Source organism: Sprattus sprattus (genome assembly GCF_963457725.1).
Source record: "Sprattus sprattus genome assembly, chromosome: 9".
NCBI classification, from domain to species: Eukaryota; Metazoa; Chordata; class Actinopteri; order Clupeiformes; family Clupeidae; genus Sprattus; species Sprattus sprattus.
Window position 1 is genome coordinate 13,725,633 of NC_137928.1, and position 18,149 is coordinate 13,743,781.

Consider the following 18,149-nt stretch of genomic DNA (forward strand, 5'->3'; position numbering starts at 1 on the left):
CATTGTATAACCCATCAGCTAGAAGGTAAATCTTGTAGCTTAGTAAACAAATGGAGTTAAAAGATGGCAATACTTTCTGAATTCAACCTCCATCACCTCGCCACTCCGCACAAACCTGAGATTCATCCACCCCACACACAACTCTAAATTTCCTGAGCAATAATGCCCCATACCACCATCTACTGGTCTCAGCCTTAACATTCCCATCCACAAGGTGCCCTGAACAGTCTGATACTACACACTGAGCTGGCAACACTATGGATATCTGTGAACTCCGCTCTCATTGGCTGGAGAGTCTATGCACTTACAGGAGAAATTCCAACTTAACCAACCACTTAATGACTTGTTATAATGTAACATATAGAGGTCTGTTGTTAAAATTTTAGGGTTGGTTGTTATGCATATCAGCCAAAAGTCCCTTCTTGTTCTGGAGCACATTCTGTTACAATATATACCCAAGGTTAGCTCCTTTATAACTTTTCACCATTCACTTATGTAATGAATCATCTCTAAAACCATGGACCAATTTACGCTATCTCCTTGCTTCGACCTCAACTCTTGTCTCACATGAACACCAATCAACAGCAGGCTGAAAACACTTAAGAGTGGGTCATGCTGAAGTGACAACAGGTTGCTTGCCTGTGTGACGGGGGTGGGGGCACTGTTCCTGGCCAAAGAGACACAATCCAAATGTGCTCCAGGGAACTAAAGTATTTTTCACTTTCACTTTGTAATTGTGTAGTTAGTCTGACACTACATTTCTTGGTTTAACTTTCCTGAAGAAGTAAAATGAATGACAAAAAAAATTATACTGTCCAGACCGACTCGCTTAAATCAGTGCTCATAGAGACAAGATGTGATGTATGCAGCAGCTGGATTAAGAGCACTGGACGTTAAAAGTCTGGTCATGTGATCTTAAGTATCCCCTCCTCCTCCTCCATCTTCCTCTTCATGTTGATCATTCATCAGCCGGTTCCTCTCCTCGTCTTCACTTCTGCTGAACTGTCTTCGCGAGAGCTTCTCTGGGTTGTTGGACGCCATGTTGCTGAAGTCTCGGAAGATGTCCTGGAATGTTTCATCGTCGCCTGAGAACACAAACGCAGTCACACTTTTATATATATTTGAGCTCAACTGCCAATTAAATTTAGGTTAGATATAGGTTAGGATAGTCATTCTATGGCTCAGTCTCAGTCACTGTTTCCTATTTACACAGCCAACACTGTGTGCAAACTAAAATTTATTTTTTTGAGTGCACACACAGACTAGGACCGTGAACAGCAATTTGCTGAATTTGACAAAAAGTTAATTGGATTCAAATCGAGCACTACATCTTTAAGCCCTCACAACCCCTGCCTAATCACAGTGTAATTACGCCATGTGCATGTTAGTGCCCAGGAAAAGACACAAATTAAAAAGCTTGGCTACGGTTTCTCACTAAAATACAGGAGTACAGGCAACCAATCAGGTGTGCCCCAAAGTTCCCATAGTAACCTAATAATAATAACAACTGTATAAGCTTGTGTAAACAGACATGGCTAAGTTGATAAACCTGATTTCTTAAATGTCCCCTAGCAAACAGCAGAAGTTTGTTACTGCAGGAAGTTGGCACATTGGAAAACACGACATTTACACACACACGTGTATCTGTGTGGATGTGAATTTCAGAAGGTCTCTCAAAGGCTTCCTGGCCTGTTGTCAATAACACAATATTGCACTTTTGAAACTTACCAACCAAGCCAAAGAATCCCTCAGAATCCCTCATCTCTTCGTTCATTCGTGCCATTCTCAGCCTGCAGAGCGAAAACAAAACAATCACAGATAACCTCACCCACACATGACCAAATTCTTCTAACAAACAAATTACCCAAAAAAACACAAACAAAACAGACACTCTATCTCTACAAGACAGCACAGTTGTACTCACAGGGTCACAATGTCGGCATGAGCAGTCTCTATGGCAATGCTGAGCGGGTCGTTTCCCTTTTCGTCAGCTGCGTATTGATTGGCTCCCCTCTTTAAGAGTAGGCACACCTGCCTTAAGAGACAGACATGGATGTCAGATTGATGTGGTGTGAGATTGTGTTCTGTCGCCTAAATCATCTCAACAAGGAAAGATGTACTTTACTTATACATGGCCCTTAATCTTTGGAACTGAGCTGTACCTTATATTGTTGAAAAAATGTATCATGTACACATTAAGTGTAAATTTAAGCAATAAGCCCCAAGAGGCTGTGGTTTGCGCTGATTTAAGAACAGGTAAGGGGAGTTGTTACTGCGCAGTAATATGGAATGTTATCATAGAATGTTATGAGGACAAATTGTAAGGTAATGCTGGATTTTACAACGGCTTTTAGCCAATCACAATCAAGGATTTGAACAATCAGTTTTAGAAGTTCAATTACATAATTTTTGCAGGTTAAGGCACATCATATAATCTGGCACTCTTCTGAGGACAAACGCAATTAAAACCTTGGTTGCATACACATAATGTCCAGGGATTAGAGTTTTGAGCTCTGCAGCAGGTCTGTGTTTGGGGGGGGGGGGGGGGGTCCCCTGAGGAGTGACTCACCCTGTCTGGCCCCCAATGGCAGAGGCGTGAAGGGCCCCCTGGCCCCGCTGGTCCCTGTGGTTTACATTAGCCCCGTTCTGTAGCACGAACTCGCACGCTATAAGGGAACCCTGCAAGTCCATACAAATAGAGCAAATAATTTAAATATGACTATATTAAATACACATCTGTATATTATTGTGTATACAATATGCACACTGAACAACACAAACTGCCAGGTCTCTCTAGACATATGGCTAAATAGACACACACTCCACCGACAGTGCTGCAAACACATGTGCACACTAAAGGGCACAGTGATCAAAAAGTTGTGAACACACATTTGGCTCGATCTCTTCCTGAAACTAACCCCAATGGCTGCACCAATCAGAGCGGTTCTCCCCTCCTGCTCTGGGTCACTCCAGTTCACCCCTGCCCCTTGGGCCAGAGCTGCTGCCATGGAAACAAGGTCCCCCTGGAGGGCAGCCTGGTAGAGCCGTCGCCCAGCATCACACCTCACCGTTTCTACGGAGATGGCACAGATCAAGTATGACATAAGTACGTGTGTGTGTATGTGCACGCGTGCGTGTGTGTATCTATGTGTGTGTGTGTGTGTGTGTGTGTGTGTGTGTGTGTGTGTGTGTGTGTGTGTGTGTGTGTGTGTGTGTGTGTGTGTGTGTGTGTGTGTGTGTGTGTGTGTGTGTGCACGCGTGCGTGTGTGTTTGTGTGTGTGTGTGTGTGTCGGGGGGGTTACAGTGGTAGTGTTGGGACACACCTGAGTCAGGGGAACTGGCCTTCCGCACAAATCTCTTCTCCACATACTTCTCCTTAATCCACGCCTCCTTCTTCTGTCTGAGGAGAGGAGAGTATATAAACCCACAGACTACGCGGAAAGGAAAGTCTCACACTGGTCACCATAACAAGCAGTTCAAAAACTATGATGAGTGTCATCTTAGTGGTGAATTCAATTTTATGTATCTCACAATATATCACAAATATTAACACATACATGTACATAGAGATAGATAAAAAAAAAAGAGACAGCAAGCAAACAGACATATTTGGATGAAGAGATATAAATATTCCCATATACATCAGCCTTCCCTGTGTACGGCTCTCACCGTGGGCTTTGAGATGTGGGCTTCTTCATGCTGTCCGCCGAGCTGCACTCCTCATAGATCCCATTAATGACATCATTCCCCAATATACAGAGGAGCTGGAACAAGAGCGAATATCAACACCACCGTGACATGGGTGCAACAACACACACATTAAAACACTTGAACATTAATTGTGAATTATAAGACTATTCCCTTTTTTCCCCATCTGTACCTGGAACACATCTACTGGAAGTCCTGCCCTGTATTATAAAGAACCGATCAATCAAACTGACGTTTCACCTCAGCTGAATATTCAGTTTATTTCCACCGTGACCAATGCAAAAGCTGCGCTGTGGAATTTGGTGTGCGTGCGCAGCGATCATGATGTAGTTTAAATATCTGTGAGACCATCCTATGTGGAGTTACGGATCTCTCCCCATTCATTTAGATAGGAGCCTGGTCTTGTCTGCCAAGACTTGTTTGCTGCCTGGGGGTTTTGCCAAGATGGCTGCCGAGTGGCAAGACTTGCCTATAAGGACTTATACTTCTGATTTCTTCTTATGCTTTTCATCCAAACAGAGACACACACTGTGCCTGTTACCTTAATTTGCTCCGGGTCCCACGAGTCCAGCGTGAGAGATCGCACTTTGGACACATGGACTCCGAGGCTCCTGTAAAACACCCAACAAACACACATCTGACAACAAGTGAAATATGGAGCACTGCTAAAGCTCAAAGCTGAGAGCCACAGAATGGCATTCCTGTTACACATCTACTGGGCAACTGGCCATATCTATTGCTTGCCATGTCAAGTGTGACTCTAAATCTCAAGTATGTGAATACAAGCCTGGAAAACTGCCAGAACGAACCCTACTGAACCCTCTTAGAATGCAAGCAGCTTAGAAAACAGCCACCTGCACGTGTGTAGACAGCAAGAGATACCTGTGGACGCCTGAGCACTCGATGCACATGGTGATGCCCAGGTTGACACTGGCCCAGCGTGGGTCCTCCTCTCCGCAGTCACAGCAGAGCTGGTTCCCGGGGCCCTGCAGGGCCACTCCCAGCACCGCCTGCCTGGTCGGCGGTTGGCCTGTTGGGGGGTCCACAGACTGCACTGGCGGAGAACTCTCCTTGGGCTGAACACAGACACACAGAAAAAGAAAAAAAACATTTAACAGGTAAAAATATTGTCACTGTTCTTGATGAAAAGCTGCCTTTTTTAGATATGCATGCCTTGCTTTAGGGCCACCAGGCCATTTTATCCGCTCTTCAACTGTGTCAGCATCAGTATGCTTTTTCCGTTTCCAGATTTTATAAAAACTGCCATTACTCTGTGCCTCTGTCAATTGTGTTATATAGCTGTTACTTTGGGTATTTTAGGAAACAAGTATAGTAGTTCCACGTTTGCTTATCCCAGGACATTTGCATCTCCGTGGGGTGCTTGGTTTTGTGTAAGTGCCTTGGGGTAAACCAATGAATTTTTAATTACCATTAAAAGTCTCTTTACAACATCCCATATGTTCACATCCCATATGTTCCCAAGTCTTCACCTTTGATATATCTGCGTGTCTCCATTAATGGGCCTATGTTCTGGTGTGTATAAGGGTGTAGTGTTGTTTCTGACATGTGTGTTCCTGGTTGAGTTATGTTACCTTGGGTTGCCGTGTCTCCTCTTTGTCGCGGTAGGCCATGTCTATGCTGCCCTGCACTGCATTGATCCACGCCTGCCTCAGCTCCTCCGAGTCCGCCTGCAGGGCACAGCACCTGGGGGGACCATGAAGGCCTATTAGGTTCAACTGATTCACATATGTTAAGTAACATAAGAGACCAAAGCCTTGCCTCCCTTTCTTCAATGAATCAACTGTAATAACTGAAGTAACTGATTTTTACTGTACATGTTTCTGTCACCCAGTAAGCAACTCCAGACTAAATTTATGTAAACTAATTTATAAAAATGTATTTTAATAATATTGATGTGAGGTGAACATTTATGTCCTCCAATGTATTTCCTCCAATGTATTTCCCTTCGGAACAGCAGAAAATAGAACAGGATAGCTCCCAGTTTGCTCCCAAAATTGCTTATTCATCCCAGCTCCCTGCATCGACTGGCCAAACTGACCCCCACCCCACACCCCTTCATGGAACAGATCCTCATTATCTGCGGTACAGTCCTTACTTCTGAACTGACACCAGTTCGAAACAAAAGCGCCGGTCAATGCTGTCCAGCGGCTTCACAGCACACAGCCTGAGGTCATCAAACAGCACAGTGGCCTCCTCCTGCCGCATAGAAAGCAGTTACTCCAGAGACAGCATGCAATGGATTACACTTTAAAAACTTTATGGACTTTCTTTAAACTGCATATGTTCCCCACAAATGTAACTATTTATGAATAAGCAAATGTGTAACAAATTATGAATATGCAAACAAGTTGTACTTATAAAGTATAAAGTATATTTCTTTAGGCGCATTGTGTAACCTCCTGGTATAAAATGCATCGTATTAATATTTATAAATAACTTATTATACTTATTTTATTATACTGTTATATGCCAATTAATAGTAATGTTTTTACAGGTCAAAATGGATGCTGGATATTTCTCTTTTGAACTACAGCTTCACTCCAGCAGGAGAAAGCAAACAAGTATGTGGACTTTCATGGATGCCTGACTCTGGATCAGTTAAAGGCGACAGGTGAACATGCTCCCCCACCTTGTGTGATTTAGTGTACACTAGCTGGTTGTTTTCAGTGGAGAACCAGCATCTACAGGAAGACAATTAAATTGATGCATGATATTAATTTCACCAAGACCGCAAAACAACATTTAAAAGATTACATTTTAAATACTGATTGTATAAACTTCATCAATCAGTTTGTCTGAAATCCATCAATGTCTTCACTGGTAAAATCAATCAAAGGGTAAGATCAGATCAGTGTTTCCTCTTCCAGCAGACCTCACCTCTTCCACATCTTGTTCTTCCTGCGTGATCGCTTAAAGAGGTAGCCTTGTATAGTTCCACCATCTGTTGGGGTGCAGGCAATGACAGGCTCCCCTGAGGCATCCTGAACAAGAGAGAATCAGTCATGTGGACACAAGCAGAACCGCACAGAACTTGGAGGAACATTGTAATGCCTACAGTGGAGGTGTGCTTGAATAATAATTATCATAAAATCCATAAACCACTACGGTTTGCCAATATTATCCACCTACATTGCTCAGTAGTGAGGCACCCGTTGGGCAAAATAGCAACTCCACATAGACGAGGTCCCTGATCTGCATGCATGCCTCTGTCATTCAAACAACCTGTGTTCTTTGAGTTGAAGTACACTGCTACACAGCACACATACTTACTCTCTGCTGAACAAGAAGATGTGTGTTCTCCAGATCTTTCCTCTTAACTGAGCACTCAGTGGAAAGCTGAGCAAGCTGAAGAGACATAGCATGGGATTCAACCATAAATTTCACACGAGAAAACAAATCAATAGTATAACTGCTTTTGACCTCATGTTCATTTTGTGGTTTGTATAGAATGCCACTAATCACTAAGAACTATAATATACTATATACTATAATATATATATTTTCAACAGAACAGGAATACATGCCCTGAGGTCCACCTGAAGAAGGTGCTACTTTAGAAAAGGTCTCAGACACAAGTGTCCAGAGGTGCACAGAGACCTGAGTGGCCATAGTCTTCATTGTAGGCTCCAGGTCTCTTAACAAGTCATAGCCTTGGTGAAAGAATGTGTACTGGGCGTGGAAGTAGGAAAAGACCTGAAAGACACACAGACACAGACACAGACACAGACACACACACACACACACACAGACACACACACACACACACAGACACACACACACACACACACAGACACACACACTAATCATTACAGGCAATTTAAACCTCTAGGAATATCATTACTCACCCTTGGCATCAGCCGTGTAATAGCCTCCCATGGGGACTAGCCACTTCCCACTAATAGCATAACTGCCCAGTAGACTCCTAATCCCCAGCTGTTTGTTTGGTACGCTGCCATATGAATCAGCGCCAGTGCCTCCGTAACCAGCCTTCTAGCCAGGCCCCTCAAACAAGAAGACTAAGGAACACACACTTGCCAAGTTCAAGAAGACAGAGGAACACACACTTACCGAGTTTAAGATGTCCAGCTTCTGTTGGACTTTGAAATTGTTTAGCTGCAAGACAAAACAAATAGATGCAAAATATGATAAACAACGCAGAATGTCCTTTTGGGGAAAAGTTCAAAGAGAGGAGGGATTATCTGTGTTTATTTATTTTTAAGCATTTTTAGCACATTTAGTGATGCCTAGTGGAGCCTCAGGGCATAAGCCATAAAGCCCAATTTAGAAAAATCTGATCTGGAGCAGCTTTTGTAGTGGACAAGTAAATCCCCATTTGGCTAACATAGATTGACTTTTACATATGAATAATTAATATAATTGACATGGTTTAGGGGGGAGGGGGTTGAGAGATTTCATCCTTGCTCTAGACAGTTGGTCTTGACATGGCAATACAGTCGTTCCCACACTATGCCATACAGCTTAAACTCTACGTGGGAGTTTCTTTTTTTCTTTCTGGTTTGCTCGGTCCCTGTGTAAACACACCTGTCCTTCTTCTCCAGGATATTTCAGGTTAGCCTGAGTCATCACGTGCAAACACAGATGTTGGTGTTCAGACACCACACACACAGTGTGACACAAGGAGACTGACTAAAATATTCTACAAACTGCAAAGAAATAATCCAAATCAAAATGCCTAAGGTTCATTAGGGGACATCATCTAATGGAAATGGTTAACTCACTATTCATCAGCATCGAGTGTGGTATACACACAGTTCACACAAGTAGATGTGAGTATCTTAGCACAACACATAGCCTAAATCAACCCCTCAGCTACTGAAGAACGATATTATAACCACACAGCAGAGCCAGCAACAGGGGCTGTATAATTACACAGAACAGCCAGCCACCCTTGACAGTCGCTGTAGTCATTACCTGCAAGCAGTAGTCCAAAGCAAAGTGTTGGTAACACTTGCGCGTGGCTATCAGCAAGTGGCTGGCCCTCTCAGCCTCTGTGGCTTTGTGGCGGGATATCTGGGCATTCTTCCCAGCAGCAGTGTCCAGGTCCTCCCCAATCCGCACAAATTCCCTTCGGGTCTCCTTCATCTGAGGCAGGAACCTGGAGAAGAGCACCAGGAAGATCACCTTGTAGTGTGAATAGAATACACTGCAAACTGTTGTCATGTAAAGTGTAGAGGATTGATTTTTTTTGGAAATAATACGTGGTCAGCAGAGAAGAGTGTGTGAGTGTGTAGTTGTGTACTTGTGTGCGTGTGTGTGTGTGTGTGTGTGTGTGTGTGTGTGTGTGTGTGTGTGTGCTGATTGAGGTGCATACTGTGAGACGAGGTTAGTGAGTTGCTGGGTGATGGCTCTCTGAGTCTGGTCAAGCAGCATCTGTGGGAGGGAAATGCACCATACAACAAAATGGAAGGTAAAACATTAACAGAGAACTTCACAGACCTAACTATACACACGTATTAACTTATATTCAGATCAGGTTATAATCAGAATAATGCTTGAAAGAAATGCTGTGTACCACAGCGCTGATAATTATTATGTATTAAAGTAATGTTGTGTTGAGGCAGAAAATCATAATTATACGTCTATAACTATTATAACCAGGTCCATAACAACAGAAATAGCGTCGCGTAGCGTTTCAACCCTAGACAGCCTGTAGTGGTACTTACTGTATGAAACTGCATCATCTCCTGTAACCCCTGATTGAACTGGCGCAGGCAATTCTGTTTAAAAAATAAAAACAGGGATGCACCTACTCACAGCTCTGTGGGCCAGGCAAATTCGGCTCAGGATCATACAAACAACTGAATCCACACACTTTTTCAGGATGGATTATTTACAGTATACTGGAGGGGCTGACATGAACCTTACCATGACAACATTGTCCCTCTTGTGATACAAGGAAAACTCTGCCATTGCAGCCAAGAACAGCTGATTGGAGTTGGTATATGCCTGGCCAGCCTCCACCATCTTACTACACGTCTTCATCACCTGAAAAAGACACAGTGAAATGGAAATATGACTGCTGACCATGGTTAAGACAACAAACAGTCTCGGAGATAAAAGTCTCCTAACCCAGACGTAGAGGATGACTCAAACTTAATCGCAGAGAGGAGTCTCACCTTCCCAACTCGGCTTTCCAACTCCCTTACATCACTCTCACAATGATCCAGAGAAGCCCTATGAAGCGAATTCAATCATATAATACAATCACTGTCTTTTCTATAGATTAGATCATTGAAAACGGGGATTCTATTTGGACAACACAGTAAATACACACATGACAGCTGTTATACCTGAAACCCGGAGAGTCTTTGATGCATTCTTCGAAGTCCAAAAAAGAATCCATTGTGGCACTCCAAAGGGTGCAGTGGTCAAACGGCTTTGTTGTTTTAGACAGGTGACAAAACATATGTCACCTTCCTAACAGTTTAAACAACACTATTGCCCTAATTTAAATAGAACGCACAACGCTGATATACGGACCATGCAGCATTGTATTCCAATACATTATTCATTAGATAGCCTGCCAAGTAACAATTTCGGACACCTAAGATATAACTTAGCTAAATGTCAGCCATACGGTTGCTTAAATAGGACACTATGTACAATTAAAAAAATAGCTAAAACAACAGGCATAGTCCCTCCATCCCCTAACGTCTGGTTTTCAAGTCTTTACATATATTAATTGACGGAACAAAATCATCACAAAAGCTGGCTAGCGAGCTAACGGAAAGTGCATCCCATTTTAAGCGTGTCAATACAGAAGACGGGTGTTAATACTCTACAACTAGCCCTACAAGATTTTTGCCTGCGGTAATTTATACAATATTGAAATACACGTGACTACACACATTAATTAATAATGCATTCCTCGCTGTGGCTTGGCTTAAATGTTGACAGCTGCCTCCGTGCGCATGCATACACTGTTGTATGAAAACAGCCCCTTCTTCCAAATTTCCGGAGTTAGAAAAACATCTTGCTTGTACAGAAGAGGAAAGAAGGCGGTTTTAAAATTGTCTGCGTTGGTTTCTACCGGAGTATTTCAACAAACTTCGAATCGCTCTTCCTCTAAGCACAAATTGCAATTTCATTGGATGGCGGAGCTATCAGATGGCTGGGCCATAGGCGTATTTTACAAGACGCATCCGGTTTACTTTTCAAAGTAAGAGTCGCTGTAAAGTCTGTATCAAGTCAAAAAAACACATGAGGTCTATTGTTTGCGTGACTTGTAATAACCATAAAGCAAAAGGATCCAAAATATTCACACACAATAAAAACAGGATACAGATTTTAGTGCCGTGTACATGTCCTACCTACACAATTAGTAACATTTAAAATATGCAATGAGCAGGATGCTTACTATATCCTTCTTTCTAGCTTTGTATGTACTGCTTACATTGAAACTTTAGATGATAGCTTTGCTCAAGTCTTTCCAAACAACCGCTAAAACATCCATGCCTATTGGTATTCACTTGCCCCAACTCAGAGTTCTCCTTCCTCGTTAAGTTCAGGTTCCTTGATTTTCCTGTGTTGTTCTGAGCAACATAACTGCAGTCTCAAGCCCGGTCATACTAACCATTGTCAAGCATTTGCTTCTTCTCCACAAAGTAGAATAAGTTGGTATAGACAGGTCACTTCGAAAGAAAGACAAACCAATAAAATTTTAAAAAAAAAGTTAAGGTTTTAATTAATTATTCAGGAAAGAGGTGATTTATTCTTTGCACAGATGAAATATTGACATTCCTTTTCAGCAAACAACTCCTTAATAACAGAATTTCCTTCAGGGTGGAACCCCCTTAGTGTCTGTGTAGCAGACTCTGTGGCGTGTTTTGGCAGAGCACAGCTCTTTCTTAGACCTCAATGCTTTCTGGCGTGACGGAAAGAGACAAGAGTTGACCCATGCCTCTCAGAATTCAATGGACACCAGGATCACAGTGACATTATCGGCACAGCCCCGCCTCACAGCCTCGCTGGCCAATCGCTGACAAGCTGTATCATAACGGGCCTCCCCCTCCGTCTGCCCCTCCTTCTTCTCCACGGCAACTGATGTGTCCTGAAGGTATCAAATGTTACCATTGTCATTCCAACCACCATGATGTGCCACAGAAAGAAAGTATTGAGGTAATACAATAAAACACAAGAAAAGTCACATAATATAATATAGTCATCAGTTAGTCATATAGTCATATCATATCAGTTCTGACACTGTTAATCTTACCCCCAATCTATTAGAACGTTTTTATCCATTAAACCAACCTGCACGATGGTGAGTACATATTTAACAGTTTCCTCAGGTGAGAAGACCTTAAAGAGGCCATCACAGGCCAGAATTATAAACCTGTACAACACAAGCACACAGGGAAAAAATTATGCAGACAAATGTATCAACACCAAATACATAATGTGTGCACACATAGGCAATCCAATCGGTATGTAGGCTACACCTGTAACTGGAATTAACAACATTAATCTATGGCTTAACAACTTATGTTAATCCATATCATTATCAAACTGCTTAACTGCCTTACCGGTCATTGGCAGTCAGCTGACAGCGTCGGAGGTCTGGTGTAGAGATGACCCCAATGCGCTTGTATTGGCCATCTCCTATGGAACGGGACACTTCCAAGACCCCCAACACACGCCCATCTCTACACAAAGAGAGTAAGGATAATGAGCAGCTTGCAATGTGATGTACCACAGCCTTTTTATCCCTTAAAGACACCTTGAGACTGTATTTCGATGATAGAAAATAGAAATACAGAGTAGAAATGCAACAGTCTCAATTTATTTCCTTATTTGTCATAGACACAAATTACTCACAACAATTGAAGGCCATATGAAAATACATTCCCTGACGATTTTATGATTCCTCTAAGTACATAAGTGCTTCCAGAATATGATCCATTTTGGGAGAAATTGTAAATATTAAAACTGTACAAACTGAGGTCTCTGGAGTAGTATTGAGAACACCTGCCTTTTTTACCCAACAGCAGTAAGGTTTACTGACATGAGGGTACACATGGCAGCGCACACACACACACACACACACACACACACACCTGACCGTGCCCCCTGCCTTTTGTATCCTCATCCTTTCCTCATAAATGGTGGGATTGTGCTCTTTGCTGAGTGCCAGGGTCACACACTTCTTTGCCCGACTGTCTTCCACTTGCTCTGAGCGACAAAGAACAGCCTGAAAAAACAAAAAAATATATATACAATACTACTCTAACAGAACAAACTTCAAAACAATGTCAAGCTGTCTGCACACAATATACAGCTACTCAGGTGACTGAAAGAAGCACAATATGGATCACACGCTACCTAGCATGTGTTGAAAAGGCTATATTCTGTACATTACAGTCCTACATACAATCAACAATCCACCACTGTGTTGAAGTCCAGTGTGGACCATTCAAACAAGGTTATGTGTGCAACAGTGCAGGCAGAAGGAATCTCACCCTGCTGTCCCCGAGGTTGGCCACATACAGCACATCAGCCACCACCAGCACACAAGTGGCTGTCGAACCATCCTTCCATGTTGGCTTCCTGTGGGGTGATAATGTTTATTTATTTGGTATATTAAGTAGGTTAAAGGTAGGGATGGTTTGACAGTCTTGAGCAAGGTGTCGTCTCAAAGGAGGGCTCAGGAGATGTAGATGATAGAAAAAGATGGGCATTTTATTCCGCCCAAAGAAGGCCAATAAGGCGATAAAACAATGAAAATAATAAACATACAGCAAAACGTTTCACGTATGCAAATAAATGGGCATAGCCTCAATACAAATATGCTCCATAAGCAGTTGAATCAATACTTAAAACGACAACATTTCTAGTCCATGAGAGAGCTCGTAAGACTGACGTCCTATTAAACACGGCAACTCTCCCGAAACAAACAAAAAGCGGAGTTTAAATAGCCTGGCACTATCCTGCAATCGGCCCATGCCAAACATGATCTGCAGGTGTGTCTTTCACACAGGCACCATCACTTGTGGCTCCAATCAGCCATATTTAAACAAACAGTCCCATGCAACTGGGCAAATTAACTACACTATAGAATAACGGCTTCGTGACGGCATAGCCAACAAATAAGAAACCAGCCAACACTTCACAATTCGGGATGACACGGTGGTTAAAACTCGCGCTTATCGCACCATATTCACGCCACAAACTGATGAGGAGACACTAGACAACGGTATGACATAAGACAATGATGTATGATTTTTAACCTAAATAAACGGAACATTTATGACAAGACATTGTATGGGGTGGTTATTTAAACTGTAGAGGTGTAATGGTTGTAGAAAGCATATGCAACGGGAATCACGGATGTTTGGATGAAGAATGACCGTGTTAACAAACATTTAGGAAACTATATGAAGACACGGATAACAAACATAACACACGGTTTCTGTTTTTACATGGGCGCAGTGTATTGCCGTGATAGTCGCCATGCGTACCGTCACATAGTAGGTTTGTTATGTTTATCATGTGTAATTTATGGTCAGAGTACTCAAATGTTATGTTATGTTATGTTATGTTAGGTTGCTGTGTGGTGTCTTGTCTTAAGAATTTCAGTGCCCAGTCTGACGGTGTTGTTCTGTGCATCTGACTATTAAAGACTTGAAACTAATGCAGACATGTGATCTCTAAAGGTGAGATCTGCCGGTGTTTAAATTAAAAGTTCACAGTATAACTCAAAACGCTTGAATTTTACTGATATGAGTTAGCAGGTCTTAACAGTTAATAATAGTTGACTATCTAAAATAATGTAAAAAATAAATTAAAATAAACAAACTGTGTGGATGTCAATAATTACACAAGAGCATACAAACATGGAACATTTTACGTGACATCACATTCTTGTCAACAAATGCTACATTGAATCACTAAAAGGTTTGCAACTGTAATCCAGTATACTTTTTGTCAAATTCAGCGTATTGATCCTGATTGGTCCTCTATCTATGCATTCAGTGTGTACAAAAAAAAAGACTGGAGTTCATAACAGTCCTGGCGCTGTAATTGTGAAACACACATAGGGGCTTAGACTAGACACAAACAATTCCAGCCAATCAACACGTTGCTTCAGGATCGTGGGGGGGGGGGGGTAATTGAATTGGCTGTTGAGCTCAAATATCAACAACCCTTTACCAATATCGCAGACTGATTAACTGATTTAACTACACTCAAATGTTGTGAGGCCTGAGTATTCATAGTAACACATACTGCTGTTGATAAACATTGAAAGGAGGACAAAAGAGCTTACTGGCTTGAGGCCTTCTTCAGGAAGTCCTCATCTGTCTGACGGAAAGTATCCAGTAGACACTTTTTTATCAACTTGTCCAAGTTCTCAGAGTCACCTATGGGGACATGTGTCAGTGACATGCATGACTGTGGTGTGTTTTGCTAAGATAAGTAATTCTACATTCAGGACTACACTACGGTTCAAGATGTTTTTTTTTTGTTTTGCGAGTAGTCAGCTGTACCTTTGGGGAACTTCGCAACCAGGGTGTGATGCAGATGCTCGGCAGCGAATCGGGAGGCCCTTGCTCCGCCGTGACCGTCAAACACCGCAAAGTAGGCCACACGAGAGCTGGGACACAGCAGTGACACATGTTTAAACAACAGATACACAACCGTGCATAGCAAAGGATTACATAATGTTTCTACCTGAAGTTTACTAGAATAAGGCAAAGGTTGCCGTTAAACTTTCAAACAGTGAAAGAGGCAGAACTAAACACACAAGAGGAAAATGAAACAGTGACGGTGTAACTGGAAACACTGCAAGCCATGGCAACCAGACTGATGGCTGTGCATGCTTTTAGAAGGAAATTCGGGGTACAATCTAACGGGCTGGCAACATGTACAGCGAGCCACTTGGAAGTCTGTCTAGGCTCCCCTCTGTTGACCACATACAAGGCCTTCAGGGACTTTAAGGTTCAAAGAACTTATTTAGTGGGATCTTTTGTATCCATTTACATCGCAGAAACTACCAATTTTACGTTTACTCACAATCCCAAACATCATTAAATTGAGCAGGTGGCAACAGTAGAGTTCAGGTGACAGTTGGCCTAGCAGGCACTCATGTTCATGACTTGTATAGCCTTAGGTAATACTGGAGAAACTCACACTTGGGATGGAGGCGAAGACATGATGCTGCTCATATCAGGCAGAAGAACGTGGGCATCCTGCATCTCTTCCCGCTCACCTCGGCGAGCAGCTACATATGCCATCAGCCTGGTTTGACCTGAGCAAACAGTACAGTACACACACAGTACACAAATAGTCAGGACAGGACTATCCAGAACAGGCACTGGAGAGCAGGACAGGTCAAATGCCAATAATCCTGTAAAAACACGTGCCACAGACTGATGAACATAAAGATACATTTTATACATTTTGTGTGGAACTGTGGAAAACCTTTACAAACTTTCTTTTCCTCTTCATTCTTTTCCTCTGTCACCTCATATGCAGGATCCTCATCGTGTTTCCTCTTCTCACCTCGTTTCTCTTCAGGTGGCTGAGGTGGCTTCGATTCCTTATCTGTAGTGTCAGAGGGTAAATAATTGTTCACAAAATGCTCAGTCTCACACTTCTTGCATTCACGTCTTTCTACAGCAATTGACCAAGTGGTTTGTGGACAAAAGGGTCTGCTAAATGACTAAATCTAAATCTTAATGTTGTGAAATCCAGTAACTACCCTCTACTACGTGTAGAGCTGCTGCTGGCAATGTTATGAAGAAAAAGTTTGAACGACAATTATTGGTTGGACTACTAGGCCTGTATTCGGTGGATGACGTTAGAGCCAGGCAAACAGTCATCTCCATCCACCTCAATAAGCCGTATGCAGTAACGTCCGTGAAACCTTATGCTCTAAAACGTTCAAATCTAGTGGTGAATCTGTAAAACAAGACTATACTAAACTAACTATCTACTGATGATGCAGAAGTCTAGGTTTGAAATCCACAACAACAGCAGCTAGCTAACAAACTTAGCTGGTGGTAGATAATGCGACGTTCCTGTGCTAAACCCACCCTAAACTTAGTGTTTTGGACCATAACGTTTGTGTAAATGTTTTCAGGAGTAACACTTACTTGAAACTTGAGTTGGTTCAGGGAGATCGTCAAATAAATCCATTTAGTTAACGTTATACGTTACACCAAAGCTATTGACAAGCTACCTAGGTAGTTGGTGACTAGCAAGCCTGTTTTGTTGTGACGTGTTTCGGCTGGGATGGCAATATCCTCTGATCAGTGTTGAGAAAAATATTAAGAAAATTAGGAAAAACAAACGTTGAACATTATCCAAACAACTGCTTTTTATAGCCAATTCGACCGCCGTATGTACGTTTAAGATGGCAGATGGAAAGGCCAATTCGCTAGTTTGTTAATGAGTTCAGTCACAGCCTGCCTTCTCGGTTTCTTCTTCAAGAATTAACGACAAGCATCTGCAATCATATTACAATTGAATTAACCCCTTCCCGCTCTTTTGGCAATTAAATAGCCTTTGCAAATCTATGGTTCTATGGACAGTCAATCTTATAATGTCTCAAGCATTCACACATAACACAAGATTAATTTTTATGACAACCTACTACGTATACAAACGTCAATGCCCCCAAAACGAGGGTCAGAAATGGGGCGTCACCCCCACCTGTAATTCGCACCATGCTCCGAAAACGCAGAAACGAAAAACATTGTCATGTAAGGGAACTCAAAGGTAGTCCTTTGTCAGTTTCATCAGATGACGCCGATGAAATCATGGAGAACCGAGAAGAAAGTAGCACAGACCTTAACTCAGGTAAATACTGCTTCCTTGATCTCAGTGTTAGGAGTTATCCAACTAACCTTCTTTTTCAGCTCAGTATATTTTGATTGATACTTGGATTTGGAATGATACTGGATACTAGACGTTTCCTTAAAGTAACAGTTTGCAACAATGGGACACTTTTTGAAGTATGGTTTAATAGGCAATACGTTTTGGTAGGCTACCGTCCTCAAATTCCTTTTGATAGCATATGGTCATGTGAAGGACAGATAAACACCTGTGCCTTTCCCACAAGCCATCCACATAGCCGCAGAAAAAAAATAAGAGTTTTTCTGGTTTTACTATTTATTGATATGTGTTTGAGTAAAATAAACATTTTTGTTTCATTCTATAAACTACTGACAACATTTCTACCGAATTTCAAATAAAAAAATACTGTCATTTATAGCCTTATTTGCAGGAAAATGGCAATTGGTCAAAATAACAAAAAAGATGCATTGTTTCCAGATATTGATTTCTGCTCTCTTACTAAGTTAAAGCATTAGTATTAGCATTAGTAAGTTAAAGCATTAGTATTGTGTGTTTAAAAATGAATATGAACTTGTTTTCTTTGCATTATTCAAGATCTGAAAACA

At 42.0% G+C, this 18,149-nt stretch overlaps 1 protein-coding gene across 1 annotated transcript; it reads right to left on the reverse strand.

The window, feature by feature from the left end:
- Positions 1 to 399: 399 nt before the first annotated feature.
- LOC308370302 (arf-GAP with coiled-coil, ANK repeat and PH domain-containing protein 2) lies at positions 400 to 17,222 on the reverse strand. Its single transcript, XM_080844961.1, has 32 exons — positions 16,842 to 17,222; positions 16,168 to 16,290; positions 15,877 to 15,994; positions 15,234 to 15,340; positions 15,014 to 15,107; positions 13,209 to 13,296; positions 12,807 to 12,940; positions 12,276 to 12,395; positions 12,004 to 12,085; positions 11,663 to 11,800; positions 10,041 to 10,126; positions 9,867 to 9,924; positions 9,616 to 9,735; positions 9,414 to 9,467; positions 9,062 to 9,120; positions 8,662 to 8,845; positions 7,798 to 7,842; positions 7,327 to 7,422; positions 7,000 to 7,074; positions 6,607 to 6,710; positions 6,359 to 6,410; positions 5,825 to 5,925; positions 5,301 to 5,412; positions 4,591 to 4,784; positions 4,250 to 4,319; positions 3,670 to 3,764; positions 3,324 to 3,400; positions 2,919 to 3,073; positions 2,570 to 2,679; positions 1,925 to 2,035; positions 1,729 to 1,790; positions 400 to 1,085 (listed from the first exon to the last, which is right to left on the reverse strand). The coding sequence occupies exons 1-32, from the start codon at positions 16,882 to 16,884 to the stop codon at positions 916 to 918; spliced, it is 3,237 nt and encodes a 1,078-aa protein (XP_080701087.1). The 5' UTR covers positions 16,885 to 17,222; the 3' UTR covers positions 400 to 915.
- Between the last annotated feature and the right edge of the window lie 927 nt (positions 17,223 to 18,149).

What these genes read in the sequence shown, in the direction of transcription:
- LOC308370302 (XM_080844961.1), bottom strand. Translation starts at nt 16,884, where the DNA reads ATGGATTTATTTGACGATCTCCCTGAACCAACTCAAGTTTCAA. An exon ending in GGAAAAGAAAGTTTGTAAAG is followed by an intron (nt 15,995 to 16,167) that starts GTTTTCCACAGT and finishes CTGTTTGCTCAG; the next exon opens with GTCAAACCAGGCTGATGGCA. An exon ending in AAGAACAAGATGTGGAAGAG is followed by an intron (nt 6,411 to 6,606) that starts GTGAGGTCTGCT and finishes GTCTTCCTGTAG; the next exon opens with ATGCTGGTTCTCCACTGAAA.